The following is a 16,793-nucleotide window of genomic DNA, read 5'->3' as shown; positions in this document are numbered from 1 at the left end:
ACCAGCAATAAAATGGTTTGGTGCTTCAAAGCTTCCTTTGGGTTTGTACTTCACAGGTTTCTCTGAGAGTTCTTTTCTTTATGAGATTGTGTTCTTGGATAGGTTGCTTTATGTGCCACAGTATTATTTGGGGTTAATTATGTCTAGTATGTTCATTTTTCTTATTATATTATATACCAGTTCATTCTTGAATTTTAAAACTTTGTGATTGGTTTAATACCATGTTTTCCTGTTAGGACTTTTTTTTTTAATGTATTAAAATATTTTAAAAATACGCCTGACCTGTGGTGGCGCAGTGGGTAAAGCGTCAACCTGGAAATGCTGAGGTTGCCGGTTCGAAACTCTGGGCTTGCCTGGTCAAGGCACATATAGGAGTTGATGCTTCCAGCTCCTCCCCCTTCTCTCTCTCTGTCTCTCTCCTCTCTCTCTCTCTCTGTCTCTCACCCTCTCTCTCTCCTCTCTAAAAATGAATAAATTAAAAAAAAAAAAATTAAAAAAAAAAATATTTTAAAAATACAATTGGCATACAGTTTATTATATTAGTTTCACAACATGGTGATTAGACATTCACATAACTTACAGAATGATCACCCTGATTAAGTGTTGTACCCATCTGACCCCATACATAGTCATTACAATATTATTGGCTGTTTCCTATGATGACCTTATGTCCCGTGACTGTTTTTATAACTGGCGATTTGTACTTCTTAATCCCTTCCCTTTCTCACCCATCCCCTAAACTCTCATTCCACCCAGCAACCATCCAAGTGTTCTCTGTATCTGTGAGTTTGTTTCTGTTTTGTTTGTTCATTATTTTTTTTGATTCCACATATAAATGAAGTCATATAATATTTGTCTTTTTCTGACTTCATTTAGCATTATACTCTTTAACTCCATCCATGTTGCAAACATCATCAAAGTTTCATTTATTTTTTTAATTAAGTGAGAGGCGGGAGGTAGAGACAGACTCCCACATGCATGTGCCCCAACCTGGATCCACCCAGCAAGCCCCTTACCAGGTGATGCTATGCCCATCATGGGCCACTGCTCTTTTGCTTGGCAACTGAGCTATTTTTAGCACCTGAGGCAAGGCCATGGAGCCATCCTCAGCTTCCTGGGGCCAACTTGCCCAAACTGAGCCATGGCTGTGAGAGGGAAAGAGAGAGAGATAGAAGGGGGGACAGAGAAGCAAACAGTCGCTTCTCCTGTGTGTCCTGACCAGGAATTGAACCTGGGACTTCCACACACTGGGCCAGTACTCTACTGCTGAGCCAACTGGCCAGGGCCCAGTTTTATTTTTTATGGCTGAGAAATACTCAGTTTGGACTGTTTTTGAAGGCTAGTACAGTTTTAGACTTTTTCAGACTACTGTGCTTATAGATGCTGAGTAAAAGTAGTAGTCAGCTCTCCCTGCTGTCTATATTATTGATTCCCAGTTTATAGTTCTACAATTTAATGAAATTGTTTTAACTTGAACAGTCTATTGTGATTGGGAGCTTTGGAGAATTTTATGTCCAATCTCATTCTAGTTTGTCAAAATGCTCCTGCTATGTCATCAGGTGTGTTTTTTTAGGTAGAATATTTTTAAATTGGAAGATTATCTTTTTCTAGCTAACAAAAATTCAGTTTGTTTACATTTTAACACTGAAGTAGAAACCATTTTTGTATGACTTGTTTTTATAAAATGAGCACCTGGTGAAAAATAGTTTTGGACCTGGTAGAAGTATATTTTAAGTTCTTATACCTCAAAATGCCTATTTGACTGGTGTTTGTTATATAATCCATGTTAGCTTTTATGACCATGCTGAAGAGCACTATGCACATCCTAGTTGCTTTGATCACATGGATATTCTTGGCTTCAATTGTTATATTTCCCTTCTAATTCTAGCTTTATTTTACAGTTTTAATCTAAATTGGATACTAATTTGCAGTATATTGAAGTTATTAAGGATGATGAGACATACCTAAAAGTGTTCCTGTAAAATCCAGTTCTAAAAAAGAGTAGTGGGTTTTTAGTTATTGTTAGCTGAACTGGCTTAATATTGAAAAACCTGAATTTTAAACTATATAAAAGCTAGAAGAAAGTATTTAGTTATAGGGTTGTATTTAAAAGTTTATTTGCTCCATCCATCCCCCTTATGTGATGTTTTAAATTCCAATATGGATGTATTTATTAAAATTTATTTTTCTGAATGGTTTCTTTATAAATTTTAAAATATTCAAATGAAGTACTAATTCAGTGATTTAAATATTTTAGTACCAAAAGTAATTCACTTAACCAGTTGAGGATGCAAACTACACTCAGTGTAGTACAAAAGGAAGAAATTTTTAAAATGTTCTTTTAAAGTAAAAATACTGTGAAGTAAAGTATTTAGTTCATTTCTTTAGGTTTGTATTCTTGTATTAACTTCTATAGGACAGCATAATGACTTCTTTGTTCTTAATGTGTTTGAATCTTAATGTGTTTGAATCTATGTTTAGGATGGGACTGTAACAATATTTTGATGAGATAATTACTAAGTACTAAATGCTTTGTTTTTCTGAAATAAAAATGCTAAATGATAATGAAAATCATTTTTAAAAATTGTTTTTTCCTATTTCCTTCCTCCCTCACAGGATATTGCACTTATTTTGCCAAACTCTTCTGAAGGTTCTATTTCTGAACTAGAGCAGCTCTCCAATTCTCTACCAAACAAAGAATTAATGACTTCAATCTGTGACTCTCTACTGGCTGTGCTAGCTAATTCTGAGAGCAGTTATAACTGTTTACTGACATGTGTCAGAACAATGATGTTTCTTGCAGAGCATGATTATGGATTATTTCATTTAAAAAGGTAATGTTTTCTCTAACTTAATATACTTTCATGTTTAATTTTTCACTCTGTCACCCCCATATTAACTAATTCATAGCTTTTATAGAAGGTTGAAGGTATGATTTCTTTCATGTGGAGAAATTTTATATTTATGGAAAAGATTTGTTAGCAATGGAATATGCTAATATTAAAATCTTCAAGATTGAAAATGTAAATTGGATAGACAAGTTAATATGGGCATCTTAGAGTATTTAAGGAAATCTTACTGTTCCAAGGATATTCATGTTTTTAAGATTTTTGTTTTGTTGATATATTTACCCTAGTTTTTCAAAGGTGATGATAATGTGATATTATGGACTCTTAAAAGCTGAAAGTCCCGATTCTGTATTTTTTATTTCTAGAGGAATGGTGGAAAGGAAATTAATTTGAAATTATATAAACCTCATGCTGCTCAGTCTCTCAAATATAATTTCTGCTCTGTCTATGCCTTCATTTTTTCCTTTACACTGGCTATTATGTAGATATCCTGTGGAATTTGTAGAAGTATGTAGGGTTATGAGATAGAAAGGAAGAGGAAACGTGTATTTGTGTTTCTTATTAATTCTTGAAACATTGGTTGAATAGTTAAGTTCCAACTACTGTGTTTGTTGCGGTTACATGCTATCTCCTACCTTCTCCACTGCTTTGTCCTGATAAACCTGTCTCCTCTCCTGTATTTTCTTTTTTAGTTGATACTACCCTCTGAATATCCACATTTTTCTCCTTTCTTCCCCATTTTCCAGTGTTTTATCAAAGTCTTTAAGTTTTACTTGAATGATCTTTTTCCTGTAGTCTGAATATTTATTCTATGTCTTTTAAAACTCACTTTATACACTGCACTTCCAAGAAAGCCAAAACGCTTTACTTGATCCTTCCATTACTGGCTGGGTTAGGTGCTATCACAAATACCCTTTATATGCCTTTGACATAGCATCATATGTAATGTTTTTGGCTTTGCTAGATTTATGTTCTGGTCCTTTTTAAATCTGTAATGTTTTCCTAAGTTATCTTAACCTCCTCTTTTCTCCCTTTGGCGCTGATCTTTCTGTGAAGTCCCAAGTAACCCATTTATCTATTTGACATCTCTACTTGACTCTCTAATGGGCTTCTCAAACTGGGCAGATCTAAAGCAGAGCTCTTGATATGTTTGCTTCAAATATTTCTGTCTTGCTTATCCCAGTAAATGTTATCACCATCTACCCAAGTATACTAAAATCTTGATTCTTCATTTTTTTTCACCTTCATAGTTGCCACCCTTATCCCTTTCACTATTATTTCCTTTTTTTTTTTCTTTTTTTTTTTTTGTGGCAGAGACAGAGAGAGTCAGAGAGAGGGACAGACTGGAAGGGAGAGAGATGAGAAACATCAGTTCTTTGTTGCGGCTCCTTAGTTGTTCATTGATTGATTTCTCATATGTGCCTTGACGGGGGAAGGGAGGCTACAGCAGATCGAGTGACCCCTTGCTCAAGCCAGCGACCTTGGGCTCAAGCTGGTGAGCCTTGCTCAAATCAGATGAGCCTGCACTCGAGCTGGCAACTTTGGGGTCTCGAACCTGGGTTCTCTGCGTCCCAGTCTGACGCTCTATCCACTGTGGCACCACCTGGTCAGGCTCACTATTATTTCTTCACACTTGATCTTAGCCAAAAGGCCGAGGTGTGATCACTATTATTTCTTGAATTTCCCATTGGAATAACCCCCAATCTCTTCTCCTTGCCTCCACTATTGTCCTCCTAAAATCCATTTTCTCAGCACTCAGACTGATCTTTGTAAACAGATACATGTCATTGTTTTGCTTAAATTCTTTTGATGACTTCCACTTGCACTCCAAATAAAATCTACTCTCAATCTTTGAGGCTTTATACAGTTTAGTCCTTGCTCATTTCTTTGACTTATTTTATAGCTCTTTTATTCTTTGTTTTGCTCCTTATGAAACTTATTTCTATCTGCAGGCTTTTTTCCCCCTGAAATGTTTTCCTCTACATCCTTCTAGTACTTATTTCCTCATTTGCTCAGGTGTGTGTATAAATGTTTCCTATCTAAATACCTGTCTAAAATAGCCTATACTTTGTGTCCTCATTTCTTATCCCTCTCTATATTTTTCACTATATTTATACTGTTGGATATTATAAAGTGCTATATATGTTATATAGATTTTTATATACATTATATATAGATTTATTGCTTATTTGTTTGTCTCCCTTACTAGAGTATAAACTACACGAAGGCAGGACTGTCTTTACACTCTCCCCAGCAACTAGAAACCTGATACAAAATTTGTACTATGAAGGAATAAAAATGAATACTAGATTCATTTCATCCAGAAATATTTGTTGAATGTGTTCTCTGGGCCAGACACTGTTCTAGGTGCTGGGATTCAGTTAAAAATATTCCTTACTTTCTTGGTGCTTTCATTCTACTAGGGGTAGACAGACCATAAATATATCAGCAATATACATAGTATGTTACAGAAAAACAAAGTGGGACAGTGAGATGGTGAGTAGAGTGAGGGTGCAAGTTGTCATTTGATATAAGAGGAGGTGATTAGAGAAGTCCTCACTGAGAAGGTGATCCTTGAACAAAGACCAGGACCTAAAGGAGGTGAGGACTACAGCATGTTAATATGCTAGGGGAGAACAATTGGAGATAGCATGCCTAACATGTTTGAGAAACAGCTGTGAGGTCACAGTGACTGCCCTTTGAGTGAATGAACAAGGAGAAAAATGATAGGGCACACTGTCAGAAAAGTAATGGGAGGAGAGTTATAAGGGCCATAGCAGAGGACCATATTAAGTTTTGAGCAGAGTATATATTACATGATCTGACCTCTGACTTTTTTTTTTTTAAGCTTCTGAGAGAGAAAAAGACATTGATCTCTGTTGCTGTACACATTCATGCACTCATTGGTTGATTCCTGTGTGTGGTCTGACCAGGGATCGATTCGCAACCTTGGTGTATTGGGATAGTGCTCCAAACAGTTGAACTACCCAGCCAGAGACATGATCTGGCTTTTATTATTATTTTTTTATTTATTTTTATTTTTTTTCATTTTTCTGAAGCTGGAAACAGAGAGAGACAGACAGACTCCCGCATGCGCCCGACCGGGATCCACTCGGCACGCCCACCATGGGGTGACGCTCTGCCCACCAGGGGGCGATGCTCTGCCCATCCTGGGCGTCGCCATGTTGCGACCAGAGCCACTCTAGCGCCTGAGGCAGAGGCCACAGAGCCATCCCCAGCACCCGGGCCATCTTTGCTCCAATGGAGCCTTGGCTGCGGGAGGGGAAGAGAGAGACAGAGAGAAAGCACGGCGGAGGGGTGGAGAAGCAAATGGGCGCTTCTCCTGTGTGCCCTGGCCGGTAATCGAACCCGGGTCCTCCGCACGCTAGGCCGACGCTCTACCGCTGAGCCAACTGGCCAGGGCTGGCTTTTATTTTTTATAATTTTTCTATTGATTTGAGAGAAAGAGAGAGAGAGAGGAACATCGACTCTTCTCATTTAGTTCCATTTGGTTGTGTACTCATTGTTTGCTTCTCATACATACCCTGAATGGGAGTCAAACCCATGTCCTCTGGCATGCTGGGTCAGTGCTGTATCCACTGATCCACCTGGTCAGAGCTTATCTAGCTTTTTTTTAATAAACAGGTCATTATATACTTTTACGTAAAATCCTCACAACTGCAAGACAGGTCCCACTTAAAAAAAATTTTTTTTAGATAATTTTGTACTTTTATAAGTAAGTTGTATAAACAATAATATAGAGTTAAGATATACCCTTCATTCAGCTTGCATTTATGTGAAATATCTTATTTTTGTACTACTTATCATAACTAAAACTAACATTAGCATAATAATACTGTTGACTAAATACAGAACTTATTTAGATTTTACCAGTTTTTTTATTAATATACTCTTTTTCGATACCAAGATCCAAGATAGGATTCTGCATTGCTTTTAGTTGTAATGTACCCTTTGTCTCCTCTATTCTTGTTTTTCACCACCTTGACATTTTTAGAGAATGCTTGTCAGTTTTTTTAAAGTCCCTTAATTTAACTTTGTCTGATGTTTTCTTATGATTAGATTGAGGCTATGCTTTATAGAGAAGGATATTAGCGAGGTGATATGCCTTTCTCAGTGCATCATATCAGGATGTATGCTGATGATACTAATTTTGATCACTTGACCGAGGTGATATCTACCAGATTCTTGACTGATTTTTCTTTTATTCTTTTTTTTTTTTTTTTTTTTTTTGTGACAGAGAGTGAGAGACAGATAGAGACAGACAGACAGGAAGGGAGAGAGATGAGAAGCATTAATTCTCTGTTGCGGCTCCTTCGTTGTTCTTTGACTACTTTCTTGAATGTGCCTTGACTGGGCGGCTCCAGCAGAGTGGTTGACCTCGGAGTTTCTAACCTGAGTCTTCTGCTTCCAGTCCAGTGCTCTATCCACTGTGCCACCACCTGGTCAGGCTGATTTTTCATTTTTAATTAGTAAATATTTTGGAAGATGCACTTTGACATTATGCAACATCCTTTTTTTTCTTCTTCTTTTTAAGTGAGAGGAGGGGAGATAGTGAGACAGAGTACAGCATGTGTCCTGACCAGGATCCACCTGGCAACCCCTGTCTGGGGCCAACACTCAAAACTATTTGAGCCACTGGCTACGGGAAGGGAAGAAAGAGAGAATGAGAAGAAGTAAGGGAAGAGAAGCAGGTGGTCGCTTCTCTTGTGTGCCCTGACTGGGAATCAAACCCAGGATGTCTGCACACGGGGCTCATGCTCTATCCCAGGGGTTCCCAAACTACGGCCTGCGGGCTGCATGCAGCCCCCGCCGCACTTCTGGAAGGGGCACCTCTTTCATTGGTGGCCAGTGAGAGGAGCATAGTTCCCATTGAAATACTGGTCAGTTTGTTGATTTAAATTTACTTGTTCTTTATTTTAAATATTGTATTTGTTTCCGTTTAGTTGTTTTACTTTAAAATAAGATATGTGCAGTGTGCATAGGGATTTGTTCATAGTTTTTTTTATAGTCCAGCCCTCCAACAGTTTGAAGGAACTGACCCCCTGTGTAAAATGTTTGGGGACCCCTGCTCTATCCACTAAGCCAACTGACCAGGGCCAACAAACATCTCTATCTAAAACTTAGTCCACTAATTTTGGTGTCCATCAGTGAATCTTGGCATGTGGTAGTTACTATTGTAGTGTTCTAATGGTGATTTCTTCTTTCTCTCAGTCTTTTTTTTATATTATCTTTCTCTAAGGAAAAATGATCACTTTTCTATCATTTATTTATATAGCTATTTATATCAATATAAATTCATGGGCATTAATTTTTTCTTGTATTATACTCTATTATAAGTGGATGGAGCATCAGACTGGATGCTGAGGACCCCAGTTTGAAACCCCGAGGTTGCCAGCTTGAGCACGAGGTCGCTGACTTGAGTGTAGCATCATAGACACAACCTGACGGTCACTTGCTTGAGCGCAAAGGTCGCTAGCTTGAGCAAATGGTTACTCACTGTGTGCTATAGCCCCCCAGTCAAGGCACATATGAGAAAGCAATCAATGAACAACTGAGATGCTGCAATGAAGAATTGATGCTTCTCATCTCTCTCCCTTCCTGACTGTCTTTCTCTATCTATCCCTCTCTCTGACTAATTGATGCTTCTCATCTCTCTCCCTTCCTGACTGTCTTTCTCTATCTATCCCTCTCTCTGACTCTCTGTCTCTGTCAAAAAAAATAAAAAGAATAAAAACAAAAAGAAACCAACTCTGACCTACCTGACAAGGGCTGATTTTTTTTTATTGTAGATATTCTTTTTTTTTTTTTTTTTTTTTTCTCTTCTGAAGCTGGAAACAGGGAGAGACAGTCAGACAGACTCCCCGCATGCGCCCGACCGGGATCCACCCGGCACGCCCACCAGGGGCGACGCTCTGCCCACCAGGGGGCGATGCTCTGCCCATCCTGGGCGTCGCCATGTTGCGACCAGAGCCACTCTAGCGCCTGAGGCAGAGGCCACAGAGCCATCCCCAGCGCCCGGGCCATCTTTGCTCCAATGGAGCCTTGGCTGCGGGAGGGGAAGAGAGAGACAGAGAGGAAAGCGCGGCGGAGGGGTGGAGAAGCAAATGGGCGCTTCTCCTGTGTGCCCTGGCCGGGAATCGAACCCGGGTCCTCCGCACGCTAGGCCGACGCTCTACCGCTGAGCCAACCGGCCAGGGCCTTATTGTAGATATTCTAATAGGTGTATAGTGGACCCTAGTTTTTTGGTTTTTTTTTTTTTAATTATTTTTTTATTTATTCATTTTTAGAGAAGAGAGAGAGAGAGAGACACAGAGAGAGAGAGAAGGGGGGAGGAGCTGGAAGCATCAACTCCCATATGTGCCTTAACCAGGCAAGCCCAGGGTTTCGAACCGGCAACCTCGGCATTTCCAGGTCGACGCTTTATCCACTGCGCCACCACAGGTCACACCTGGGGTTTTTTTTGTTGTTGTTGTTGTTTTTTAATACAAGGACAGAGATAGAGTCAGAGAGAGGGATAGATAGGGACAGGCAGACAGGAATGGAGAGAGATGAGAAGCATCAATCATTAGTTTTTCGTTTTGACACCTTAGTTCATTGATTGCTTTCTCATATGTGCCCTGACTGTGAGCCTTCAGCAGACCGAGTAACCCCTTGCTCGAGCCAGCGACCCTGGGTCCAATTTGGTGAGCTTTGGCTCAAGCCAGATGAGCCCGCGCTCAAGCTGGCGACCTCAGGGTCTCGAACCTGGGTCCTCCACGTCCCAGTTTGACACTCTATCCACTGTGCCACCGCCTGGTCAGGCTGTACCATAGTTTTTTATAGTCCTTGGAGATTAGACTTATTTGTTTAGTTTATAGGTAGAGGCTAGTGATTGGTGTAGTCCAGTTTTGATCACATGCTTTTTTCATTAACCATATTATTATATTTAAACTTACTTGTGTTGTGCCTTATTGCATTATTTTAAAAAATTCTCGAGCCGAGTCCTATTTTTCTTTCTTTTATATTGCTTTACTAAAATCCTGTATGATAGCTTGTTAGAATCCAACCACATTTTATTTTTATTTTTATTTTTTTTCCATTTTTCTGAAGCTGGAAACGGGGAGAGACAGTCAGACAGACTCCCGCATGCGCCTGACCGGGATCCACCTGGCATGCCCACCAGGGGGCGACGCTCTGCCCACCAGTGGGCAATGCTCTGCCCCTCCGGGGCGTCGCTCTGTTGTGACCAGAGGCACTCTAGTGCCTGAGGCAGAGGCCACAGAGCCATCCCCAGCGCCAGGGCCATCTTTGCTCCAATGGAGCCTTGGCTGTGGGAGGGGAAGAGAGAGACAGAGAGGAAGGAAAGGGGGAGGGGTGGAGAAGCAGATGGGCGCTTCTCCTGTATGCCCTGGCCGGGAATCGAACCCGGGACTTCTGCACGCCAGGCCGACGCTCTACCACTGAGCCAACCGGCCAGGGCTATCCAACCACATTTTAAAAATATAAACACTACGTGTTTAGTATTAATATACTTTTTATCATTTTGGTTAATTATACTACTATTAGGAACAAAATGAATATTAGAATACTTGATCTTTGAAGTTCTTCTCTTTTGACTAAGAACTGTAAATGTATCAAATAATTTTAGAAGGAATAAAGTCATGATTTCAGAAATACATTATCATGATTGTCTGTTGTACTTGAAATCACTCTATATCAAGGATTGGCATACTATGGGATAAAGGCCAAATCTAGCATGCCACTAGTTTTTGTAAAGTTTTATTAAAATGTAGTCAGCATTTATGTGCTGTCTATGGCTGCTTTTTCACTACACCGGGAGTTGAGTAGTTATAACTGAAACTATAGAGAGAAACAGACTGATTGTGTGTAGCCTGCAAAACCTAAAATATTTACTATCAATCTCTAGGCATAAAACTTTGGTGACGCCTGCTCTGTACCTTTGATTGCCTTCTGTCAGATTATGGTGTCATAAAGATAGTCACTTTCTGTCGTTATTATATGTTAGCCTTTTTGGTCAGGCTTCTGAGACACCTATAACCTTATGTTAGAGAAACCCTCAGATTATAAAAAGTATGAAAATGGGGAGCATGTAAGTTTCTTTTTCTAAGTTTTATATCTTTATTATTTGGGGAAGGTTATTTTTTAAGAGCTTAAAGCTTATCTGAAAGGAGATACCAACTATAGATAGTGCTTTGTTATACAGTTTGTGTACACAAACACACCAAAGTGCTTTTCAGATTTTTTTAAATGGTGGACTAAATTTTATTTTGTCTGAAGTGAGATAGTTCATTTCTCATACTAGATTTATATGCTCAGATTTTAAAACTTTTTCTCTATTTTTTTTAATTTACAGTTCTTTAAGGAAAAACAGTAATGCTCTGCATAGTTTATTGAAACGAGTGGTCAGCACTTTTAGTAAGGACACAGGTGAACTTGCATCATCATTTTTGGAATTTATGCGACAAATTCTTAACTCAGACACAATGGTAAGTGTATATACATGTGTATTCCATGTATTTGTATTTCTTCTTTAAAAAGTTTTATTGGTTGATTGATATTAGAGAGCGAGAGGAAGGAAGAGAGAAGAACAGGAATATACAAGGTGTTCTTCTGTGCTTCGGGATGACACTAACTACTGAGCTGTGGCCAGGGCTGTAGTTGTATTTCTTAAAGTTAGAGACTTTATCATAAGTTAAAAAATCTCTTGGGTTCAAAAATATCTTGGAATAATATGTTTTGGACTTGGAACTTAGTCGTGTTTTTTTCTGCATCCTTTCCCCACTATAAAATCAGAGTTTTGATTTATTAAAAAAGATCACTGTATAAGAGTAGACTTTATTGAACTCTTCTTGAACTTAATAGACATTAATTTATGAATAGTAACTGATTTTGCAACATTAAATAGAGAAAAATACTATATACAATAGAATTTTTATATTGAGTTACCTTGCCAGGGTCTAGTCTCATAATCAAGTATTTATTTATTTATTATCATTTAAATGAGCATTTACTGATTGTGTTTTTGGGGTAAATGTAAAGTTTACTAGACTACTTTGGATTCATCTTAGATATGAATTAAAGATGATTAAACTCTGAAATCTTATAAAGAGTTTCTCTCAATAATATTTTCCAAAAACATGCTATATCTTCTGGATGCAATTCCAGAAACCATTAATAGGCCTGCCTTTAAAAAGTTTTTGTGGTCAGATAACTTTGGAATGTCTCACTTGATGGAACTGTGCACATGAGTATATTATAAGCTCTAAAAGGTCCCAGATAAATAGGAACTTGCTTTATTGCAATCTAATCCAGTTGTCCAAATGTATTGCTTGTGAAATACCTCTCTGTGTATATGTGTGTGTACATACACTGCTGTTAACATCCAATGGGTTAGTACTCTGTCAACACTGATTTAAGAAATTTAGCCTATATTTAAGATTTCTGTTTGGGAAACATGATTAGTACAGTGTTACTAAAGTAAATATAATATGGAAGGATTTTATAAGAAAATATTGTTTACTGTTTAGTGTATTTCTGTTATGCATATAATTTAGGATGAGAAGATTTATTTCATAAGCCCTTCTTGGCTACCTATTATATTTATAGCTATAGTCATGCCAGTTTTGTTTTGGGTTTTTTCTTTTTTGACAAATTATTGTTTCTTTTGTGTCAATAGTTCATTAAAGTGATTAAGTTTATGAGATGCTTTGATTTTAGAAGTTGGTATATTTAACAGTAGGACTGTGGGTATTCTAAAGTGATTTGAGGCCCTGGCCAGTTGGCTCAGCGGTAGAATGTCAGCCCGGCTTGTGGAAGTCCTGAATTCGATTCCTGGCCAGGGCACACAGGAGAAGCACCCATCTGTTTCTCCACCCTTCCCCCTCTCTTTTTTTTCTATCTCTCTCTTCTCCTCCCCCAGCCAAGGCTCCATTGGAGCAAAGTTGGCCTGGGCACTGAGGATGGCTTTGTGGCCTCCACCTCAGGCGCTATAACGGCTCCGATTGCAGTGGAGCAACGCCCCAGAGGGGCCAAGCATCTCCCCCTGGTGGGCATGCGGGGTGGATCCTGGTGGAGTGCATGCGGGAGTCTGTCTGTCTGCCTGCCTCTCCCCCATTTCTCACTTTGGAAAAATACACACACACAAAAAATAAAGTAAAAAAGATTTGAGTTTTATATGTTGGAAGACTACTTATTACTTTCACCAGATTATAAACTGCTAATCAGTCAGTATGGTGGATTTTTTTTTTTTCAATTGATTTGAGAAGAAGGGGGGGGGTGAGGGAGGGAGGGAGAAATATCAATTCATTATTCCATTTCGATTGCTTCTCATGTGTGCCCTGACTGGGGCTTGAACCGGTGCTCACAGGATCAAAACGGCATCCCGGGGATCAAACTGACAACCTCAGCACTCTGGGACATGCACCATGCCACTGGCCAGGGCAGTAGATTTTCTTATACATGTCATCAGTTCTTAATCAGAAACACCAGCCAGTGTTCATTCGTAATATCCATGATATGCTGGGCCCTCAAGGACTGCTGATTAATGCTTTTATTCATCCCTCAACAATACATTTCTGTTTCTTACCTTCTTTATTGGGAAGATCCAGGCCATTTAGTTGAATTTCTAAATCCTTTTTTATCTCCTTAGATTATTTCTTGTTCCCTTCCTTAATCAGAGAAAAATGTTCCCCTGCATTACCTCATTTCTATCTGTGACGTAGATCTCCTTTCTAATATTCTATCTAATTCCTTTTCTCTCTCCTCTCTATTCCTCTCCTGTCCTTACTCCTAGCTAGTGGGTAGACTCTCTGGGTGTCCAAAGTAAAATTCATTCTTTTCCTCCATACACTTGTTTCATGGTTTTATACCATTGGTCTTCCCTGACCTTTAAGATAAAGATCATGAGATAGTAGCCAACTTTTCCTCTTCTGTCCATCATTTTCAGAAGCTGCTTATTCTTTGTAGTTTATTCACAAACCTTTCATATTTTATTTCCTCTTTTGTATTTCACCATTACCCAAGATTTCTTCTTTTTGCTTTTCATATATTTTTATTGAGCTATATTCCACATCTCATAAAATTCACCGTTTTAAACTAACAATTCAGTGGTTTTTAATATATTCATAGAATTGTACAACCATTACCACTAGTTTTAGAATGATTTCATAACTCACCATAGAAGCTTTGTACCCATTAACAGAAATTCCCCATTCCCCCTTGTTTTTAGCCCCTAGCAACAACTAAGGGAATTGTATTGAATCTGCAGATCAATTTTGGGAATATTAGTATCTTAGTGCTATTGAATCTTCACATCCATGGAAATAGGGTGCCTGTGCATTTATTTAGATCATCTTTAATTTCTTTCTATGACGTTTTGTTCTTCCAATGTACAAGTCTTATACCGCTTTCAAGTTTATGCTATTTTTAGCACTTGACATACTCAGACCACCTGAGCTATCCTCAGCACCCAGAGCCACACTCAAACCATCAAGTCACTCGCTCTGGAAGGGGAAGAGGGATAGAAGGGGAGAGGGAGGAGAAGAGAAGCAAATGGTCACTTCTGTGTGTCCTGACTGGGAATCGAACCCAGGACATCCATACACCAAGCTGACACTCTATCCACTGAACCACTAGCCAGGGTTTCAACCATTCTTTCTGACTTTTATTCTTCTTCTTCTGGGACTATAATTATGTTGTTGCTCTTGATAGTACACAGCAGGTCTTTGAAGATTCTTTTTTCTGTTCCTTAAAGTGGGTAAGCTCAGCTGACCTGCCTTCAAGTTTACTGATTTTTTTTTTAATCAGCTCATATCTGCTATTGAGCTTCTGTAGAGAATTTTTTATTTCATTTATTATACTTTTGGGGATAAGAAGAAAAGCAGGGAGAGAGAGACAGAAACATTGAGCTGCTCTTATATATGCCCTACTGGGGAATAGAAGAACCTACAACCTGTGCACTCCAGGACAATGCTCCAACCAACTGAGCTATCCAGCCAGGACTTTTTTTTTTTAAGAGACAGAAGAAGGTAGAGAAAGGGGAGAAGGGAAAGAGAGAGAGGGGAAGAGAAAGGAAAGCATTCGTTTGTTATTCCACTCAGTCGTGCACTCATTGGTTGATTCCTACGTATACCCTAACTGGTGATCGAACCTACAACCTTGTCTTTTGGGGAGCACAGTCTTAACCGATTGAGCTAACTGGCCAGGGCCATATTTAGTAGTTTAAATAATTCTTACCTTTTTATTGGTATTTTTTTTAAAGAATGTTGTATTAGCCATCTTTCCAGTTTCCTTTTAAACATTTACTTCTCTGATATATTCTGAATAGTATTGAGTGAAGTCATATCTTCCTAAAGTAGACATCAGGTTATATCTCTCTACCCTACAACAACTTTTGGCATCTATAGAATAAATACCAAACTTTTTAGCATGGCATTCTAGACTCTTTACTCTATGGCCAAAAAGCTATGTTTGCCTTCAGTTTTCCCTTAGGGAACATTTTATCCTACGCCATCATCTAAATCTCATCTATTTATACATCTCATGCTTCTCTGCTTCTAAAAAATCTAGTCAAACTAATCACAATTTGAAGTTTTCTGTATATTATACTACTGTGAAAATAGTAAATTTTTTTTTAAGATTTAAGAAATTATAATCTACAGTCATTTCATGAAAATAAATTTTTTTATTTATTTTCAATGTAATGACATTGTTGGCCATGCTTCTCTGCTTCTCTTAGCTTGTTGGCTGGCCTCTTTCCCCTTCTCTCTCTTTTTTGTTCAGTCAAAACATAACTCATTGTGGCTGTTTTAATGCATCCAGTTTATAAAACCTTTTGAGATTACTTTTCTTTCTATACGTTTGCAACATGTTATTTTTTTAATAAATTATTTACATATCTGTTTATCATTTCCCACCTCACTTTCCAAATATATTAGCTCATTTAGGGAAGAGATGATGTCTTATTGGCTTTTCCCCAGTGTACTTATACAGCGTCTTGTACAATTTAATAACTGAAGTACTTGACAGGTGAATAAGGACATATGAAATGTTATTAGAAAATTGATAAAAAAAATTTATTTTCATGAAATGACTGTAGATTATAATTTCTTAAATCTTAAAAAAAATTTACTATTTTCACAGTAGTATAATATACAGAAAACTTCAAATTGTGATTAGTTTGACTAGATTTTTTAAGACTGCTATTTTAATAACAAGTGGATTAGAACTTAAACTGCATTTTATTTTGTTTGCAATAATAAAAAAAAGTATGGGGAGATGAATATTTTACATCATTCCAAATATTTCAGTTAGTTCATAGATTTTTTAGAATCTTTTAAACAATTTTATTTTAAATAAATTTTTTAGAGCTGTTTTAAGTTCACAGCAAAATTGAGTGGAAAGTACAGAACTTTCTATATACCCCTCACCTCTCCCACCCCCTTTCCATGCACAGCCTCCTTTCCTTTCCTGCTACTGACCTACCAACGACTGCACTACAGTGTCACGTGACAGTTGATGAACTTACATCATCGTAATCCATATCAAAGTCCATGCTTTACACTAGGGTTCACTCTACATACTGAGTATTCTGTGGGTTTTAACAAATGTGTAATGACATGTATCCATCAGAATTATGTCTTACAGATGGTTGTACTGTCCTAAAAATCACCTGTGCTCCACTTATTCATCCTTCTCCCCTACCCCTGGCAACAACTGCTCTTTTTATTTTTAGCGTTTCCATAGTTTTGTCTTTTTCAGGATGTTATGTATTGGAATCACATGGTATGTAGCAAGTCTTCCGTTTGTTTTCATGGCTTTATAGCTTATTTCTTTTTAGCACTGAATAAAATTCCATCTTGATAAACTACATTTTGTTTAACCATTCACCCACCTATGAGGGCATCCTGGTTGCTTCCAAGTTTT

At 38.1% G+C, this 16,793-nt stretch overlaps 1 protein-coding gene across 2 annotated transcripts in view; it reads left to right on the top strand.

The window, feature by feature from the left end:
• VIRMA (vir like m6A methyltransferase associated) overlaps positions 1-16,793 on the top strand; it is an 82,399-nt gene that overhangs the window by 53,540 nt on the left and 12,066 nt on the right. For both annotated transcript variants that reach the window (XM_066379140.1, XM_066379139.1), the window contains exons 16-17: positions 2,617-2,834; positions 11,224-11,356. In XM_066379140.1, the coding sequence (XP_066235237.1) occupies positions 2,617-2,834; positions 11,224-11,356 (351 nt within the window). The remainder of the gene's footprint in view (positions 1-2,616; positions 2,835-11,223; positions 11,357-16,793) is intronic.

The sequence above is a fragment of the Saccopteryx leptura genome, chromosome 3 (assembly GCF_036850995.1).
Source record: "Saccopteryx leptura isolate mSacLep1 chromosome 3, mSacLep1_pri_phased_curated, whole genome shotgun sequence".
Classification (NCBI taxonomy): Eukaryota; Metazoa; Chordata; class Mammalia; order Chiroptera; family Emballonuridae; genus Saccopteryx; species Saccopteryx leptura.
This window is presented reverse-complemented; position numbering and strand designations above follow the sequence as displayed.